Below are 19,965 nucleotides of genomic sequence, written 5' to 3'. Positions count from 1 at the left end.
ATTGGCTGGCAACCAGTTCTGGGTGTACCCCGCCTCCTGCCCGATGACAGCTGGGATAGGCTCCAGCACGCCCGCGACCCTAGTGAGGAGAAGCGGCTCAGAAAATGGATGGATGGATGGATGCATCAACAGGACCTTTGGATGTTTTCTATTTTAAAAAAGTGTACCAAAAGCATAGATAATTATTTTGGAATGAACCACATTTGTTCTTCTCACAAATAATAAACTGATAACATCCATCCATCCATCCATCCATTTTCTGAGCCGCTTCTCCTCACTAGGGTCGCGGGCATGCTGGAGTCTATCCCAGCTATCATCAGGCAGGAGGCGGGGTACACCCTGAACTGGTTGCCAGCCAATCGCAGGGCACATACAAACAAGCAACCATTCACACCAGTCACACCTATGGGCAATTTAGAGTCTTCAATTCATGCATGTTTTTGGGATGTCGGAGGAAACCGGAGTGCCCGGAGAAAACCCACGCAGGCATGGGGAGAACATGCAAACGCCACACAGGCGGGGCCGGGGATTGAACCCGGGTCCTCAGAACTGTGAGGCTGACGCTCTAACCAGTTGGCCACGTACCATACCGAACGTACCATACCTTGTTGACCTAATAACAAATGTGCACAATTTAGACTAGCCCTTCATATGACAACCCAGATAAATTAATGTTCTATAAAAAGTCGAAAAATTATAAAGAGGAAACTATTCAAACTCAATGTTCTTTTTATGTGTTCAAAGGGGTAACTATCATTGTAACCTTTTCAAAATCTCAAGGTTTTGGTGGCGCTTCGAGGTCATATTTTGGACAAATGTCACGTTTCAGACTACAGAAGAATGGTACATGACCAGAGAGAGCCAATCACAAGCGTCGGCTTTAGATGGGGGAAGTGATATGAAAGAAATCTCAGCTTTTGCGGCTATTGTTTCAATTTCATGGACATTTCCAAAAGCAACTGTAACTTAATTACAGATTTTCACCCAGTAAAAAAATGGAATATACATTTTGCCACTCAATTACGCAATCTTGTTACATGTAGTCACTCCCAGACACTAGTCATAATACATCACAGTCCCAATTTTACCTTGCAATGTGGTTGTCCCAATGTTGCTTAAATAGGACAATTGCATATGCAATTGCAAGAGCTATATAGCTCTTCCACTTCTGCAGGCTGTTGTGACTCAAGAGTGCAGAACGAACCCATAGAAGGCATGCGTCTACATTACAAATGAATAGTTTGCATTTATAATTAATGTTGTTTTTGACTTCATGGGCCAATAAAACATGCCATGTCACTACTTTGAGGGTGGGGCCATTTTGGGTGTCTGATTACTGTTGGTTTGCGAACAGCTAAAACAAAAATAAATCTATTTACTGCGTGTTCTCGATCGTCGTTTATCCATGCTCTTGAGTGATGGCATCAAAAAAGAATTTGTAAGAATATGTCTTCGTAAATGGGAATTTCAAAGAAATGTCAGCCGTAATACGGTAGCTCGAACCATTTGTGCTTCTGCCACTTAACGGTATTGTTATGAAGAAGCAAAACACCATTACGTGCTGCTTCTTGTCAGTTATTCGTCGAGCGTCACGCCAATCAAGTGTGTACTGTGTTGTTATTGGTTAGCATTGTTCTTGGAGGAATACCCCTTTAAAGATAGTAGGGTACTCAGGATTTTGGAGCGGACTTTTACCCTGTGTTCAAATGGACACAAGTAATTGACGAGTACCACTCCCATGCTTGGAAATACACGCAAGTCGTCGCCTATGAGCCGTTTTGTGTGACGGGAAACATTCAGATACCATGGAACTGGAAGAGAAACCAAAATACGGTAACTTCATTATTTTGGGCGCTGCTGTAGATGTTCCTCGTTTGATAGCCAGGACAATTCGAGTTTACATGTCAGCTCCTCCAAACAAAGCCACATCCAATTGCGTTATTCTTCCAAAATAACGCAAATAAATCAACACGTTTAATGGGATTTAAATCCATGCGTTTGATTTTTACTTCTGCGAGCTAGCTGGCAACAGCGGACCACTTTCACTCGTGCCACCCTGCGTTGTAATTGTGCAAATGCAACGATTGTAAACTAGTACTTACAGTATAAGATTGGAACTTAGCCACTATTTTTTTAACAATACGTACACAAAGTTTTAAAGTGTGCTGGTGGTGTGCCTCCCATGTTGTGGGGCTCAGTGTCCTATACAATATCCTTTGCTTGTCCAGTTGCTGCCACATACCACACATTGGTATGGCAGGCAACTTAGCTGACGTTCAGCTTTTTACAGGGTGTAGCACAGCTTATTAAAAATACCTTTAACATAGGGAGAATGTCTCTCTCTCTCCCTCTCTCTCTCTCTCTTTTTAGCTAGCTGTTTTCTGCTCTAGGGTTCCAGTTCTTGTGTTGTTTTAGTGTCATTTAGTGTATAATCTTCTGTAATTATACCAGTCATTCCGAGAAATACATGTATATCAATATACAGCACTGTGTGTTATCACATACAGATACAGATGCATAAGTAAGAGATTCATGTTGTGTCATCCATTTCCACAATGGTTCAATGAAATGGCTGTACTGTGTGCGTGTGTGTGTTTAGTATTTAACTACCAAAATATATCGGAACATATCACGGGTTCAGAAACTACTGTACAGAGCCCTACGACCCATAGGGAGAGACATAATTAGCAGTGGTGATTTGTCTGCAAATTCCTTGGAAGAAGTGACTGTGTTTTGAGTCATGCTTGAAAATCTTGTGGTCCAAGACAACCATTTAATCATATTAGTGTATCACAGTGTCCTGTTCTCCTTGCGCCGGCTATGATGACTATGATTACATTGGCGCTCGCATTATTCAGACATTCATTTGATGAAGGAAATGCTCGGAATAAAAGCCTGTGTCGTGTAGATGCATTTTTAAAATATATTGACCAAATTAAGGTAATTCTGATAGTAAGCAAAAACTAGCGAAAATGTAGTTTCCAAGCCCTTAGTTTAGTCATGCGTAGTTTTTAACAGCATTTTGCAACAGTTCAGTGGTATGCAAACTATCATCATCTGGTCTGTTCCACTGCTGTACCATATCCTATCTAAAAATGTGTAATGTTAGTCCAAGAATTAAAAGGACAAATAAAGAACACATACTAAGTTGCTCAGGGTGCTTTCACGCTTTTGCCTTCTCTGGTCCAAGTCAATTCATTGGTTTGTAAACTTGGTCGACTTCCCTTCAGCTTCTTTTCGAACTCCCACAATAAAACCATCCAATCGATCTGTAATACATACTGTACGTGCTAAACTGATGTGTTTGGCATATCAGCAATTAAACTGTAGTTGCATCATTATGGTGTAGTTTAGACACTTTATTATTATTATAAATCAGTTTATTTGGTTCTGATTAGGGTTGGCTTGATGAAGCCAACAGAACCACATCATCAGCAAAACGCAGAGATGTACTACTGAGGCCACCAAACTGGACCCCCTCTACGCCTCGGCTGCGCCTAGAAATTCTGTCCATAAAAGTTATGAACAGAATCGGCGACAAAGGGCAGCCTTGGCGGAGTCCAACCCTCACCGGGAACGAGTCCGACTTACTGCCGGATATGCGGACCAAACTCTGACTCCGGTCGTACAGGGACCGAACAGCCCGTATCAGGGGGTTCGGTACCCCATACTCCAAAAGCACTCTCCACAGGACTCCCCGAGGGACACGGTCGAACGCCTTCTCCAAGTCCACAAAACACATGAAGACTGGTTGGGCGAACTCCCATGCACCCTCGAGGACCCTGCCGAGGGTCTAGAGCTAGTCCACTGTTCCACGGCCAGGACGAAAACCACACTGCTCCTCCTGAATCTGAGATTCGACTTCCCGACGGACCCTCCTCTCCAGCACCCCTGAATAGACCTTACCAGGGAGGCTGAGCAGTGTGATCCCCCTGTAGTTGGAACACACCCTCCGGTCCCCCTTCTTAAAAAGGGCGACCACCACCCCAGTCTGCCAATCCAGAGGCACTGTCCCCGATGTCCACGCGATGTTGCAGAGGCGTGTCAACCAGGACAGCCCCACAACATCCAGAGCCTTTAGGAACTCCGGGCGAATCTCATCCACCCCCGGGCCCCTGCCACCGAGGAGCTTTTTAACTACCTAGGTGACCTCAAACCCAGAGATAGGAGAGCCCGCCTCAGAGAACCCACACTCTGCTTCCTCATGGGAAGGCGTGTCGGTGGAATTGAGGAGGTCTTTGAAGTATTCTCCCCACCGGCTCACAACGTCCCGAGTCGAGGTCAGCAGTGCTCCATCCCCACTATACACAGTGTTGGTGGTGCACTGCTTTCCTCTCCTGAGACGTCGGATGGTGGACCAGAATTTCCTCGAAGCCGTCCGGAAGTCTTTCTCCATGGCCTCACCGAACTCCTCCCATGCCCGGGTTTTTGCTTCAGCGACCACCAGAGCTGCATTCCGCTTGGCCAGCCGGTACCCATCAGCTGCCTCAGGAGTCCCACAGGCCAAAAAGGCCCGATAGGACTCCTTCTTCAGCTTGACGGCATCCCTCACCGTTGGTGTCCACCAACGGGTTCGGGGATTGCCGCCACGACAGGCACCGACCACCTTACGGCCACAGCTCCGGTCGGCCGCCTCAGCAATGGAGGCGCGGAACATGGTCCACTCGGACTCGATGTCCTCCGCCTCCCCCGGAATATGAGCAAAGTTCTGTCGGAGGTGGGAGTTGAAACTCCTTCTGACATGGGATTCTGCCAGACGTTCCCAGCAGACCCTCACAATACGTTTGGGCCTGCCACGTCGGACCGGGATCTTCCCCCACCATCGGAGCCAACTCACCACCAGGTGGTGATCAGTTGACAGCTCCGCCCCTCTCTTCACCCGAGTGTCCAAGACATGCGGCCGCAAGTCCGATGACACGACCACAAAGTCGATCATCGAACTGCGACCTAGGGTGTCCTGGTGCCAAGTGTACGTGTGGACACTCTTATGCTTGAACATGGTGTTTGTTATGGACAATCCGTGACGAGCACAGAAGTCCAATAACAGAAGACCGCTCGGGTTCTGATCGGGGGGGCCGTTCCTCCCAATCACGCCCTCTCCAGCACCCCTCTCACTGTCATTGCCCACGTGAGCATTGAAGTCCCCCAACAGAACAATGGAGTCCCCAGCGGGAGCGCTCTCCAGCACCCCCTCCAAGGACTCCAAAAAGGGTGGGTACTCTGAACTGCTGTTTGGTGCATAGGCACAAACAACAGTTAGGACCGGTCTCCACCACCCGAAGGCGGAGGAAGGCTACCCTTTCGTCCACCGGGTGAACCCCAACGTACAGGCGCCGAGCCGGGGGGCAATAAGTATACCCACACCTGCTCCACCACGACAAGGTGACGGCTCAAGGAGGGGGTTTTGGTCTGCACCCTCGGTGAAAATATACTATTAATTAAAATGGACAAACGGGTGCTCGTATAGAAGTGCTAGTTATGCTTGTGTTTTCAAGGGAATAGCAATTATGAAGTTTTGAATGAAGGCATCACTCATAAACTCTCTAACATACAAACACCACAATTAGTCTGCAGTCTAAATTTAGATGAATTTCACATGAAAGCGCAAAAGAACATTCAGATGAAAGAGCAAACGGACATTCAAATGAAGGAGCAAAAAGGGCATTTAAAGGACCCATAGCGTCCAGATGTCTTATTTTTGCTCAAGAAGATGAAACTGTCATTTCCAATAATATTAATCTGTTTTGGAGCAATCAGTAAAGAACTAATTGCCCATGGAAAACAGATTTTTCATTGCCAAAATTGATACGCCGCCATGTCTTGGTGTGATGTCAGCGACTGAGCTGGAGACCAACTTTGCTGCATTGCTGGTGTGGACAAAGGAATGGTCTATACTAAAAGTGGTAGTATATACTCATATTTTATATAGCGTTGTTGTTGGGCGGTATTCTCCCACTTCCAAAATCACAACTTTTCAGGAAAAAAAACAACCACATGACATCTTGCTTGAGTTTCCAAACAACGTTTCATTCAATTTCATATTGCGTTGCATGAGGATAAGCGGTTCCGCAAATGGATAGATGGATGGATGGATTACGGTGTCATGGATTAAAATGGCACGAACATGGTGCCGGCGCCAGCCATTCTCATTGCAAGCTTCGCTCAAGCCAAGCTATAGTATACCATTGCACACTACATCATCACAACAGTAACCTAAAATTATTTTCAATCGCTAATTTAATATCATAAAAACAAAAATCGCTACTTTATTACAGTGTCATTGATTAAAATGGTACAAGCATGGGACCAGTCACTAACCCATCAAAGTATGCCGTGGTTGCACAAACCTTTCAAAAAAAATGCCTGTGTTCATAGGCAGTGGAACAACTTTTAGGCTACGTTCACACTGGAGGGCATGATACCCAATTTTTATTTTTTTGTTAAATCCGATCTTTTTATGCAGTGGTTGACTTTACAAAAACAAATGTGGCTTCTATTGTGGACGGAACACGCCTGTGATGTCACATGCATGTGCACAAAACCGGACGTCACATTGCGCATGCGCACAACTTAGAGGCAGCGTGGTTACGGAGGTATAGTAAATGTGGCCCCTCGCAGAGGTCTCATCATGACGTATTAGTGGCCATTCCAAGGATTTTGTGCAACCGAAGCCAACATTTTATTATACTTGTCAGTTCTAAAGCATATTCTTTTCGCTACTGACTGGTTTCTGCTTCTTTGTCCCCCATTGCCGTCTTGCGGCATCTCTGTTTTGTCGAACAATTGTGATCTTTGTCACCTTTTGATGATATAGCATCTTAAATAGGTATTTAACACATCACCATTTTTCTTACAAAATATACTTAAAAAAAATAATAAAGCTGGTAGAATGGCCCAGCCAATCACCTGACTTGAATCCAATCGAAAATCTATGGAAAGAACTGAAACTCAAGGACCATAAAAGAAGCCCATGGAACCTTCAAGATTTGAAGACTGCTTGTGTGGAGGAATGGGCCAAAATCACACCAGAGCAATGCATACGACTAGTTTATCCATACAGGAGGCGTCTTGAAGCTGTCATTGCAAACAAAGGCTTTTATACAAAGTGTTACATAAAAAATACCAGTTGGCGTGTTCAATACCTTTTCCCTGTGTCATTTCACATTATTACACACAACTTAATTTCTGATCTTATTTGTTCTACTTTCTTTGTCTGTATGGATTACTTGGGTTGTTCCCAACATCTGGTGACATTTCCATGTCAATAGCCCCTTTGGAAATATATTGACGAGTTAAATACTGATTTCAGCCGCTGTATATAAGTCGTATGCGCGCCTTGTGAGTGTCCATATTGCACTTGCGTTGGACACATATCCGATTTATATCCACATATGAAAGAGTCGCATATGAAAAAACTGGAACTGTACTATTCATGTTGACATGAAAAAAAAAAAATCTGATCCATGTCACATTGGGCTAAAAAATGAGAATTGACCTGCAGTGTGAGCATAACCTTCGAGTGGGGGAGGCACAGTACTTTTTAACGCTGCCTTCACTCCTGTGGGCAAAGGGGTTATCGAAATTTTCCGTTCCTGGAAAGGGGTGTTTTCCTTTCTGGAAAAGGGTCATATCGCACACATAGGGGCACATCAGGTAAAAAGCAGAGGGGCACGTGCCCTTATTGACCCCCACCCAGTTCCGCCGCCTCTGCCTGTGTTACGTCATCTTCCCCAAACTCTTTTTCAAAGGTGACCAATGCAATCAATACAACATTGAGCTGACAAAAGCCGTGTATACAGGCGGGAAATGAATGTGCACACACTTATCATGCGCTGCCTTGCTTCTTCAACGATGCATTACAGCGATTGATTTTAACAATGCAAGCCTACTCAAAAATTAGTACTGAGTCTATTTTGGGGGGAATTTGTTTTTTCTGCAGACATTGCTTTTAAGTCCAGAACTATGGAATAGGTGCCAATGTTCACAGCATTAAAGTCAGGGAGTCTTGTGTGTGGTGTGCTAGGTGTGTGTTGTAACCGATAGCAGCTCTTATATGAATGTGCATTCTGTACTGCACGTGGGAAGAAAGCACATGAAATGCATCAGTGACCATGTCATCCTTGATCCCATACAACAGCATTACAATATTAACAGCTACATTGGAGAGGTTTAATGTCACACAAAATAACTATTCTGAGCATTTTAAGAACTACTGGTCAAGAAATAGTTAAAATAGACAATCAAATAAAAAGGAATTGAAAGATTTAATGTAAGTTTAGGAGCTTCAGGGGTTCGAGTCATTTTTGCAGAAAATGCACAGATACTGGCCAGTTTTTACACTCAGATGGAAAACTATAAACATGCTGCCCTCAATGTTGAACAAATCTGGACCACTGAGAAAGCTTTTCATTGGTTCTGAGCTATGGACTTCACATGATGTAGTAATTTCAGGCCTAGTTGTAACTCAAAAACCAACAACCCACAATGACAGGATCTGAAGCAGCCATGCCCTGCTGTAGATGAGCTGTAATTAGAAGCCATATATAGAAGAGTGCTTTGAAACATAATTCAAATTTTCTTTGACCTTCCTTCCTGTCCTGTTTGTTAAAGCCTGAACAAGCAGCAGATTTAGGCTTTTTTTTTTGTAGTTTGGTGAGTTTCAGTACCACTTTTCCCCCACTGATCACAAACAGCAAAGAATCTCTTCATAATGGTAGCCACCTGTTTCTACTTTAATGTGATTGCTCCTAGTCTTAACAACCCAGACAGATCACATCATTTGAGTTTGCGAACTGGGGTTCTTGCCAACTGGCTAAGCGTGACAGTTACAGTATGTGCTATTAAGGTCAGTAATTTAGATGTTAAAAGTACTAGTAGTCTTTTCTAAAGGCCATTACTCCATATTACTTTCATAATACAGATGTACAGATTTGACTTTTATTGCAATTTGATTGCTGTATTATGTTCTTTCAGTTTGCTAGACAATGAGATGGGAATTAATAAAGGCCTTTACATTTGTTTGGTGTTCGTATTATATATTGTCAAATCATCTAATAAAATAATATTGTTAAAGTCAAATCAACGATGAAATATAATGCAAACCATCTACAGATACTTTTTCTGTGATGTTTTAAGCCGCCATGTTGGAGGTCGACGCGCTTTTTTTGTTCCGGTGCTTATTGAGCATTTGAATACAGAATCCCCCTAATCTCAACCGCCAAGATGGCGGACAAACAAATACTGTCCATGTTATTGAACACTATCTATACAATTCCATTGTGACGCTATTTCAATGTAAACAGAAGATAGACCAAACTTTTCTGAGATCAGTTTTGTCTTACGTATGAGGATGAGGATTCAGATTTTTGAAGGTTGTTAATTTGAAAATGAAGTATTAGTAGGATAGTAATACTATTTTAAAAATACTATTAAAGAGACTCCTGTTGCGTTACAGATGTTAAGGCTATCATCATTGTGGTGGTTTCTTGGCGAGAGCCTGTAATGAAAGATATGTGGGACACAGGAATGGAAGACAGCAGCTGTAACCTTGAGATGTTATACACATTTGCCTACAGTTCAGTCAGTCTATACTTTAAAAGATAACACCTCAATTTCTGCCTAGTCCCTATTACTTGTCTTACTTTGGTAACACTACTACCAGCTTTTGAGGTGTATACCAAACACATTTTGACCCCTGCCCAGTCAACATTGGGCCCTCCCATAGATAGATATAGAAGATAATTTTGTCAATGTACACATTGAAAACTTCATTTTTTTTCTAACAGAGTAAGTTAATGATGCAAAAATGAGTGCAAGTCTAGCAAAGCTTAATTTTGGATAAGGGGGTGTACTCATGTACATTCAACACTACATAACCCCAATTAGAATTAAGTTGGGATGTTGTGTTAAACATAAATAAAAGCAGACTACAATGATTTGCAAATCATGTTCAACCTATATTTAATTGAATACACTACAAAGACCAGATATTTAATGTTCAAACTGATAAACTTCATTGTTTTAAGCAAATAATCATTATCTTGGAATTTTATGGCTGCAACACCTTCCAAAAAAGCTGGGACAGGTGGCAAAAAAAACTGAGAAAGTTGAGGAATGCTCATCAAACACCTGTTTGGAACATCCCACAGGTGAACAGGCTAATTGGGAACAGGTGGGTGCCATGATTGGGTATAAAAGGAGCTTCCCTGAATTGCTCAGTCATCCACAAGCAAAGATGGGGCGAGGTCCACCTCTTTGTGAACAAGTGCGTGAGAAAATAGTCGAACAGTTTAAGGACAATGTTCTTCAATGTACAATTGCAAGGAATTTAGGGATTTCATCATCTACGGTCCATAATATCATCAAAAGGTTCAGAGAATCTGGAGAAATCACTGCACGTAAGTGGCAAGGCCGAAAACCAACATTGAATGCCCGTGACCTTCGATCCGTCAGGCGGCACTGCATCAAAAACCGACATCAATCTGTAAAGCATATCACCACATGGGCTTAGGAACACTTCAGAAAATCAATGTCAGTAAATACAGTTCGGCGCTACATCCGTAATTGCAACTTGAAACTCTACTATGCAAAGCAAAAGCCATTTATCAACAACACCCAGAAACGCCTCCGCCTTCTCTGGGCCCGGGCTCATCAAAGATGGACTGATGCATGGGTAACTTACACATCTGTGAAGGCCCCATTAATGCTGAAAGGTACATACAGGTTTTGGAGAAACATATGCTGCCATCCAAGCAACGTCTTTTTCATGGACACCCCTGCTTATTTCAGCAAGACAATGCCAAACCACATTCTGCACGTGTTACAACAGCGTGGCTTTGTAATAAAAGAGTGTGGGTACTAGACTGGCCTGCCTGCAGTCCAGACCTGTCTCCCATTGAAAATGTGTGGCGCATTTTGAAGCGTAAAATACGACAACGGAGACCCCGGAGTGTTGAACAGCTGAAGCTGTACATCAAGCAAGAATGGGAAATAATTCCACCTACAAAGCTTCAACAGTTAGTGTCCTCAGTTCCCAAACGTTTATTGAATGTTGTTAAAAGAAAAGGTGATGTAACACAGTGGTAAACCTGACCCTGCCCCAGCTTTTGTGGAACGTGTTGCAGCCATAAAATTCTAAGTTAATGATGATTTGCTAAAAACAATAAAGTATCAGTTTGAACATTAAATATCTTGTCTTTGTGGTGTATTCAATTAAATATAGGCCGAACATGATTTGCAAATCATTGTGTTCTGTTTTTATTTATATTTAACACAACGTCTCAACTTCATTGGAATTGGGTTGTAGATAGATCATAATACTACCCCCATAGGCATGTACAGTAGGCACTAAGCAGGATGGGATCTGGACCACAAGAATATTTTTTTTTCCATCGCTGCAGTTCAATATTTATACTTTTTATCAACCTAAAGCCTTTCCCCGGACTAGCCACAGTGTTTTTGTCTCAAGGATACACAGGTGTTAAAACCCAATCAACTGTGTTCGCTTTGGTGTAGGGAAATAAATTATGTTACTGTTGATTATTATTATTTTTTTTAACCAATTTGACTTCACCTGATGATGTTTGTGCCAAATACCCAAGTCAGAGATGGTTCATTACTATCCAGAATTTTGTTTGTTTTGTTTGGTTTGATCATGTTTTTGTTGTAGGACAATAGTTAGACCCTTCAATAATTTGAAACAAGATAAGTCTTCTGCCACATTTGTGCCACACTAGTTCAGCATAATTGGCCAGTTGACAGTACAACATAGACGGTTAACCACTGCAGTGCAAACAATTTAACTTATTTGCTTGTTTGAATCCGGGCAGTGAATTTTTTTGCATGGAAGATAAACATGTGGAGTGAAGTTAAATAGACTTTTTGTTCAATCTCTGCTGACAGCCTGACATGGTCAAACACAAGTTTAATTAATAAATGTTTTACTCGACGGTACTTTTATTAATACTATTGATTCCACCTTTGTGTTCCCCCCCCCCCCCCCCCCATGAGGCGGCTGTTGGTTCATTCATGGGTTTGAGCCCCAATACGGACAAAAATGTAAAAATGGCAACAAGTTGTTCGAAGATCATAAGATCTTAAGATGGCGCCTACCAGTGCGATCGCCTCGGTAACGCGCTCTCTAGTATTGTTTTTGTTTTTGTGTTTTTCGTTCATCTTTGGAGACATTACACGACTCACTTACACAAGTGGAGACTTGCTAACCATCAAGGAGGCTACTCCGGACTTTCTTTCACTAACTTTCGCAAATCCGCTCAGTTTTGTCCCCGAGTTACTTACCGGGGCGGCGTCAGCGGTTTTCGGCACATGGAGGCGGAAGCGGCGCCACAGAGGGAAGCGAGCCGGCATCCAAGTGAAACTCCGCAAGAGAGGACACAGATTGGCGTTCCCGTCGATCCACCTCGCGGATGTACGCTCCCTACCCAATAAAATGGACGAGCTTCATCTTCTGTTAAAGACCAGTAAAGACTTCTGACGTTCCGCCACGGAGACTTGGCTTTGCAACGCTGTACCCGATGGCGCCGTCATGCTTCCGGCTTCCATATTCATCGAGCAGACCGCGACATGGAATCATCGGGGGGAAAAAAAGGCGGCGGGATATGCTTCTATATCAACGAAAAATGGTGTACGGACGTCACGGAGCTCAGCACACACTGCAGCCCGCATTTGGAGTCGCTGTTTTTGAACTGTAAGCCATTCTACTCGCCGCGTGAGTTCACATCATTCATCGTGGCTGGCATGTACATCCCACCTCAAGCTAACACGAACGCCGCACTGCTAAAGCTCGCCGAACAAGTCAACGACATTGAAAAAAAACACTCGGACTCATCCCTTATTATTCTCGGGGACTTTAACAAAGCTGAACTCAACCACAAACTCCCTAAACACAAGCAGCACATCGACTGTCCCACCAGGGAAAATAACATTTTGGACCACTGCTATACTACGCTAAAAAACGCTTACCGTCCTATACCTCGTGCAGCCCTGGGCTCGTCTGATCACTGCTTAAATCACTTAATACCGACGTACAGGAAAGAACTTAAATGCGCAAAGCCTACGGTGAAAACAGTGAAAAAGTGGACCAATGAAGCAAAGATGGAACTTCAAAGCTGCTTAGACTGCACAGACTGGAGTGTCTTTGAAAATTCAGCTGGTAGCCTGGATAAATATACGGACACTGTCACATCTATATCAGTTTCTGTGAAGATGTGTGTGTACCAACAAAGTCATTTCGCACATTCAACAACAACAAGCCGTGGTTCACTGCTAAACTTAAGTAGCTTCGCCAAGCTAAATAGGACGCATATCAGAGCGGGGACAGGGCCCTGTATAATCGAGCTAGAAACCAGCTGACTAAAGAAATTAACATTGCAGAGGAGCTATGCAGCAAAGTTGGAAAAACAGTTCAGCGCTAACGACTCTAAATCAGTTTGGCATGCATTCCAATTGCTGACTAATTACAAGCGACGATCCCCCCAAGCTGAGAACAATAGCACACCAGCCAACGACTTGAATACCTTCTACTGCAGATTTGAAAAGGACACTTTCACACCCACCCATCCGGCTGCACCCCCGACCACAATCACACCACTGACTTCTGTGTTAACCATCCATGAACAGGATGTGAGACGCATCTTCAAACAACAAAAGATTAACAAAGCGGCAGGCCCAGACCATGTGTCCCCATCCTGCCTCAAAGTCTGCGCGGACCAGCTTGAACTGTGCAAAGTACCTTCCTGTTTCAAACACTCCACCATCATTCCAGTCCCCAAGAAACCTGCAATCTCGGGTCTAAATGACTACAGGCCTGTCGCCTTGACATTTGTGGTCATGAAGTCCTTTGAATGTCTCATGCTGTATCACCTCAAGAGCGTCACAGGTCCCCTGCTGGACCCCCTGCAGTTTGCCTACCGAGCGAACAGGTCTGCGGATGATGCAGTCAACATGGGACTGCACTTCATCCTAGAACACCTCGACAGTGCAGGGACCTACGCGAGGATCCTGTTCGTGGAGCTCAGTTTTTCAACACCATCATCCCTGAACTCCTTTCATCCAAGCTTCTCCAGCTCAGCGTCTCACCTGCCATCTGCCAGTGGATTTACAGCTTTCTGACGGGCAGGACACAGAAAGGTCAGGCTGGGGAAGGCCACCTCATCCACACGCAGCATCAGCACTGGGGCGCCCCAAGGTTGTGTCCTCTCTCCGCTGCTCTTCTCTCTCTACACGAACGACTGCACCTCAGCGCACCCGGCTGTCAAACTCCTGAAGTTTGCAGATGACGCCACAGTCATCGGCCTCATCAAGGACAGTGACGAGTCTGCATATCGACAGGAAGTGGAGTGGCTGGAGCTGTGGTGCGGCCGACACAACCTGGAGCTGAACACGCTCAAGACTGTAGAGCTGATCATGGACTTCAGGAGGCGTCCTTCGCCACAGCTGCCCCTCATGTTGTCCAGCTGCCTTGTGTCAACCGTCGGGAACCTTCAACTTCCTGGGAATTACAGTCTCTCAGGACCTGAAGTGGGCGACCAACATCAACTCCGTCCTCAAAAAGGGCCATTAAAACATGCTGGCAATTTTTTGACTTGAGTTCGTTGTCACATTTCTGTGGGGCCAATTATACATTACTCGTGCACTCACTGTAGTTGTCTCGCCACGCTGCACTATTTGCATATCTGCACTATTTCCAATACTGGCCACTCATGCCAGAGTAGCTTCTGCTCCATTTGCACACTGATTGAGGAGTATCTGCAACATTTGCACAACCAACATTGTCCCAGATTATCACACTACTCGTCACTTTAAACTGCATACACTCCTTGAAGTCTCGGCGCCCTTTGCACAATGGTCATTGCACCGGACTATTGCAATAGTAGTCATTCGAACTGCTCTAAGTGCTAGAGGACTCTGCATTTTTTTGCACAATTGTCGAAAAAAAATTTTTTTTAATGTACCGGCATTACCAGATAACTAGCAACCCTCTACTGCTCAGTGACTGTTTTTTTTTTTTTTTTTGTCAATGTCTTTATGTCTCAAAAGTGTTCTCTGTCAATTGACTGTCTGTTGTCGTACTAGAGCTGCTACAACTACCGGAGACAAATTCCTTGTGTGTTTTTTGGACATACTTGGCAAATAAAGATCATTCTGATTCTGATTCTGAAGATCCTAGTCTGTTTGCTGGCTACTTTCAAGGTGCCTTTGAGCAAGGCATTGTCCCTCCGACCCCAGCTCAAGTGATACAGCACTCGTTACTCATATCTCTCACTCTGAATCTGTCCTTGCATGGCTGCATGTGTGGGATCTGGTTGTAACTGTGGTGTTCGACACATAAAAGTATACATCGGAGTGAGAGTTAAATGGGGTGGTAATGGGGAAGGCCAAGGTACCAAATGCACGACCCGCCACTAGGATACGAAGACTTGTAAGGATGAAAAGAAGGCATGGGAACTCTGCTTTTGACTGCATGTCAGTAAAAACAAAAATATACTGTGGATAGTGGCCTCTGTTGTAGATCATACTTTTTTAATTTATGTGTGGGTGCATGTTTTGAGTCACAGTCAGGTTTAGCTGCAATAGTAAATGAAAATTGCTTTGTTTTTAAATGATCAATGTTTCTACGGCGGCACGGTGGATGACTGGTTAGCACATCTGCCTCACAGTTCTAAGGACCTGTGTTCAAATCCAGCCTTGCCTGCGTGGAGTTTGCATGTTCTCCCCATGCCTGCGTGGGATTTCTCCGGGTACTCCGGTTTCCACCCACATCCCAAAAACATGCGTGGTAGGTTAATTGAAGACTAAATTCTCCGTTGGTGTGAATGTGAGTGTGAATGGTTGTTTGTTTATATGTGCCATATAACTGGCAACCAGTTCAGGGTGTACCCCGCCTCTTCCCCCAAGACAGCCGGGATAGGCACCAGCATGCCCGTGACCCTAGTGAGGATAAGCGGTAAAGCGGTAAAATTAATGAATGTTCCTACACCGGTTGGAAATGCCATTTGCACACCTAATAATTAAATTAAATTGATACGCCTTGCTCTGGTTTCAAAATCTAGAATTGGATTTGACCCCCACCAGAGAGCTTTTTAAAGGATTATAACTGTTCCCACAGCCACCACCCTGCATCACCTGATGCATCCCCTAAAATGTAACATTAAAGACTGTTGTAACTTGTATGCAGCACAAGAGAGATTGATGAGGCAAATTCTGAACTGGTCCTTCCATGCGCAGTTCAATTGCTCACCAAAACAAAATGACTGGAAATGTTCAGTCATGTTCCGTTTCTGTCATCATCAGTTATAAATATCCACGCATTTAGTCACACTGTGGGCTCTTTGTTAAAATCATGAATTCATTCAGCGCGTTTCTGACTTGACTGCTGATTAAAGAGATTGTTGAAACAGCATCACAAAAATGAATTTACAGTACATCTTTGGATTTCCATAACTTAGAGTAAGTTCTTCTATAAAACATTGATAATGCTGAGTTAAATATAGAAGTGAGTCCTAATAATGTTACACGACACTAACAAATTAATTGCCATTTAGCCCACTATCACTTCAATGGAGATGGAGCTAATCATTGCTCCATAAAGGCTACACAAACTTCTACATTTCCACTTGTTTTAAGAAAACACATGTTTCTGATAACATCTTTCCATTATTTTGCCTTTTTACACCAACAGTTCCCACCCATCCTTTCACACAGACACGCCTCTTCTGTGTCCCTCCCATACTTCCTGCAGTTGGGTTTATGCGTCTCCTCTGATCTCTGGAGTACAACAAGAAGAAGCCAGAAAGAGAGAGGCTTCATTTAGAGGTGGGAGGAGATACACAGGTGGAACACACATTGGGACGAGCAACTTGTTTCAGGATAGAGAAGGTGGGGGCAGGGAAGGGGGCAATAGTAAGGCGGAGCATTGTTGACTGGCCAGGCGCACAAGGACAGGTTAGACTGGTTTCTCCCCACGTGATCCTTACTTCTCCTTGCCTTTTGAAAAACTATACAAGTGGAAAGAAAGCCCCAGCAGTGTTCTTTGAAGGAAAGTAACTTAGGTTCTCTGCACATTTGAAAATTAGCCACAGAAAAGGAATTTCAAGATGGCAGAGGAAGGCGAATATTATGGAAAGCATGGTAATTACCCTTCCTGCTTAAGTTTCACATTCCCTTGAAGCATTTTTCATCTGTATTATTTCTTTTAAAATGAATTGTGTAACAGTGATTAAATGTTTCGAAGAGTGATACTGGAGCAAGAGTAACATGTCAGTCAGCCTTGTGGGAAAAGTTTTGGTGCGTGCTGCTGATTATTATGCAGGTGTGAATGAGAGTATGGGCCTTATCGCCTGTCTTTTGCTTCAACAATTTGTATACTACCTCGACAAAAGCTAGGCCTCCTCGTTAGGCCCCATTCCTCTGAAATATCAACTGAAAGCAACACTATGGCATCATAGCATGTACAACAACAAGCACTCCTAATGTTTCAGTGAGTGGTTTCTCTAAACCACTCGGATAAATGCTTGCTGCCAGCATTAATCCCCCTAAAAGCATCTGTAATTCATATGCCAAGACTCCACAGAATACTCTGTCTCGACTGTGATCCATTTCTATGTGCAATACTATACATCAATCAAATATTGGTTATACAGTTTCTCATCTCGTCACCGTTCTCTGCCTGTGCTAGTTATACCCCCCCCCCCCCCTCCCCCCTGTTATCAAATATGATACTGAAACTCGTAAGCTTTCCTTCTCACGTCGTCATTGCAGCCATTTTCTTTAGCAGAGTACTGAATTTTACACTATTTTGCTTTTAACACTTAAAATTGAATTAGAACACAGACCTTTACCAAGGTTAAATAATTGTAATTTGTAGCTGCACCAAATGGTACGAAGTAGAAATTGTTAAAGATCTTTCTGTAATCCACCTAACTATGTGACCTTCTTGGTGCAGTGAATAACTACTTTTTTATTTATTTTTTAAAACAACACTTTTTTTTTTATTTCAGTCTAACAAGGAACTCCATTGTCATGTTTAAAATGTGGGACTGTACAACAAAGGATTGAGCGACCTGTCGTGGCGGTCCACTCACTCATCCTTTCTTTTTTTCCCTGAGTTTAGTCACCAGGGAGGAATTTGGTGGGTTGCCAGGTGTGTCTGCCTGTAGGGAGAATGGGAGGAAGATGGGAGCACACTGGTGCTCTACTCTAAATTACCTTCCTTTTTAATGTCCCTTCATGTGTCAGTTTGATTATTTGTTTTTAGGTGACTACTTTACAGTAAAAGGGTGTTGCATAAGTCTGAGAGCTCACTCTGAAATTGAATAAACTTCCCTCTATTATACAGGTGAGCCTAGGAAATATGATCCTACATTCAAGGGCCCACTCCAGAACAGGTGAGAGGGGAAATATTTGATTTTTATGAGTTGGATGAGTCTTCCCACGACCCTAAGTCCTCCAAAATTTGCTCATGTGTCTCCAGGGGCTGCACAGACATTGTGTGCTGCATCCTCTTCATTCTTGCCATATTATGTTATATTGGAGTGGGAATACTTGGTAAGGAAACAGCCCTGCGTTTTTTTTTTTTTTTTTGTATACTGCACACCTACAAATAAATTCTATAACATGACTAACATTGTATTTTGTTTTTCAAGCTTGGTCACAGGGTGACCCCAGGAAGGTGATCTATCCCACGGACAGCCGAGGCCAGTTCTGCGGGCAGGCTGGCACCCCGCTTGAGTGAGTCGTCTTTTCTTCCCACATATAGAAGTTACTGTTTTGGCTATGCTGTTACTCATCATTACTTAACAGCATTCATAGGAGTCTGTCCAAATGGCCATTTTTTAAAATTTGTTATTGTTTTTTTTTTAAGCTTTGCTGAGATCCATTAACATTTGCAATATTTACAGAGTTCACATGGAGTAACCATTGAGAAAAACCCAGCACGGGCAAAAAAAGCAAACTCCACACAGGAAAGCCAGAGCAGGGATTCGAAACCCGAACCTGTGAGGCAGACGTGCTAACTACTCCGCCACTGTGCTGTCTCCTTAAAATATAATAATGTTATACATTACAATATCTTTTGGAATGTATACAAATTGTTACCACAGTTTGAATTCGTTTAAAATCAAGAGAACAATGTATAGTGAGTTTCATTTCACTAAGTTACATGCCTGAGACATTGTGGTTTTGGTGTACCCTCCCTGCTCTACTTTTCACCTGCAACAGGCAGCTGTTTTCAGAGGGGGGAAAAATTGTCAAAAAGTGCAAACCTTCCTTATCGCATTGCATATAAAGGCATCTGATCAGCTTGGCATAACTCTTGTATAGTGCAAAAACAAGCAAATACTTTTTAGATTAGTCACACAGTGAGGGTATAAATTAACAGGAAACAAAAGAGTTCATAATTTAATTTACTTTGAAATCACTCAGGCGGCACGGTGGACGACTGGTTAGAGCGTTAGCCTCACAGTTCTGAGGACCCGGGTTCAATCCCCGGCCCCACCTGTGTGGAGTTTGCATGTTCTCCCCGTGCCTGCGTGGGTTTTCTCCGGGCACTCCGCTTTCCTCCCACATCCCAAAAACATGCATGAATTGGAGACTCTAAATTGCCCGTAGGCATGATTGTGAGTGCGAATGGTTGTTTGTTCCTATGTGCCCTGCGATTGGCTTGCAACCAGTTCAGGGTGTACCCCGCCTCCTGCCCGATGACAGCTGGGATAGGCTCCAGCACGCCCGCGACCCTAGTGAGGAGAAGCGGCTCAGAAAATGGATGGATGGATGAAATCACTCAAACTAGCCTCTTGGACTTGTGAAGGTGTGTATTTTTTTTCTTGTGCCTTCACCAGAAACAAGCCGCTGTTATTCTACTTCAACATCATGAAGTGTGCCTCCCCCATGGTGCTGCTGGAGTTCCAGTGTCCAACCACACAGGTTTATTTATTTTTCATTACCACC

General features: G+C 43.6%; 1 protein-coding gene across 4 annotated transcripts in view; it reads left to right on the top strand.

The window, feature by feature from the left end:
• Positions 1 to 1,644: 1,644 nt before the first annotated feature.
• LOC133465821 (choline transporter-like protein 2) overlaps positions 1,645 to 19,965 on the top strand; it is a 28,926-nt gene continuing 10,605 nt past the window's right edge. For 2 of the 4 annotated variants that reach the window (XR_009784762.1, XM_061748920.1), the window contains exons 1-5: positions 16,792 to 17,148; positions 18,356 to 18,404; positions 18,491 to 18,564; positions 18,663 to 18,747; positions 19,857 to 19,941. Coding sequence is in view for 3 of the 4 variants with exons in the window: in XM_061748920.1 (XP_061604904.1) it covers positions 17,115 to 17,148; positions 18,356 to 18,404; positions 18,491 to 18,564; positions 18,663 to 18,747; positions 19,857 to 19,941 (327 nt within the window). In the remaining variant the exon portion in view is untranslated. Of the gene's footprint in view, positions 1,834 to 16,791; positions 17,149 to 18,355; positions 18,405 to 18,490; positions 18,565 to 18,662; positions 18,748 to 19,856; positions 19,942 to 19,965 lie in introns of those variants that run through there. The other 2 variants (XM_061748921.1, XM_061748922.1) reach the window with 2 other exon arrangements.

The sequence above is a fragment of the Phyllopteryx taeniolatus genome, chromosome 16, assembly GCF_024500385.1.
Source record: "Phyllopteryx taeniolatus isolate TA_2022b chromosome 16, UOR_Ptae_1.2, whole genome shotgun sequence".
Classification (NCBI taxonomy): domain Eukaryota; kingdom Metazoa; phylum Chordata; class Actinopteri; order Syngnathiformes; family Syngnathidae; genus Phyllopteryx; species Phyllopteryx taeniolatus.
This window is presented reverse-complemented; position numbering and strand designations above follow the sequence as displayed.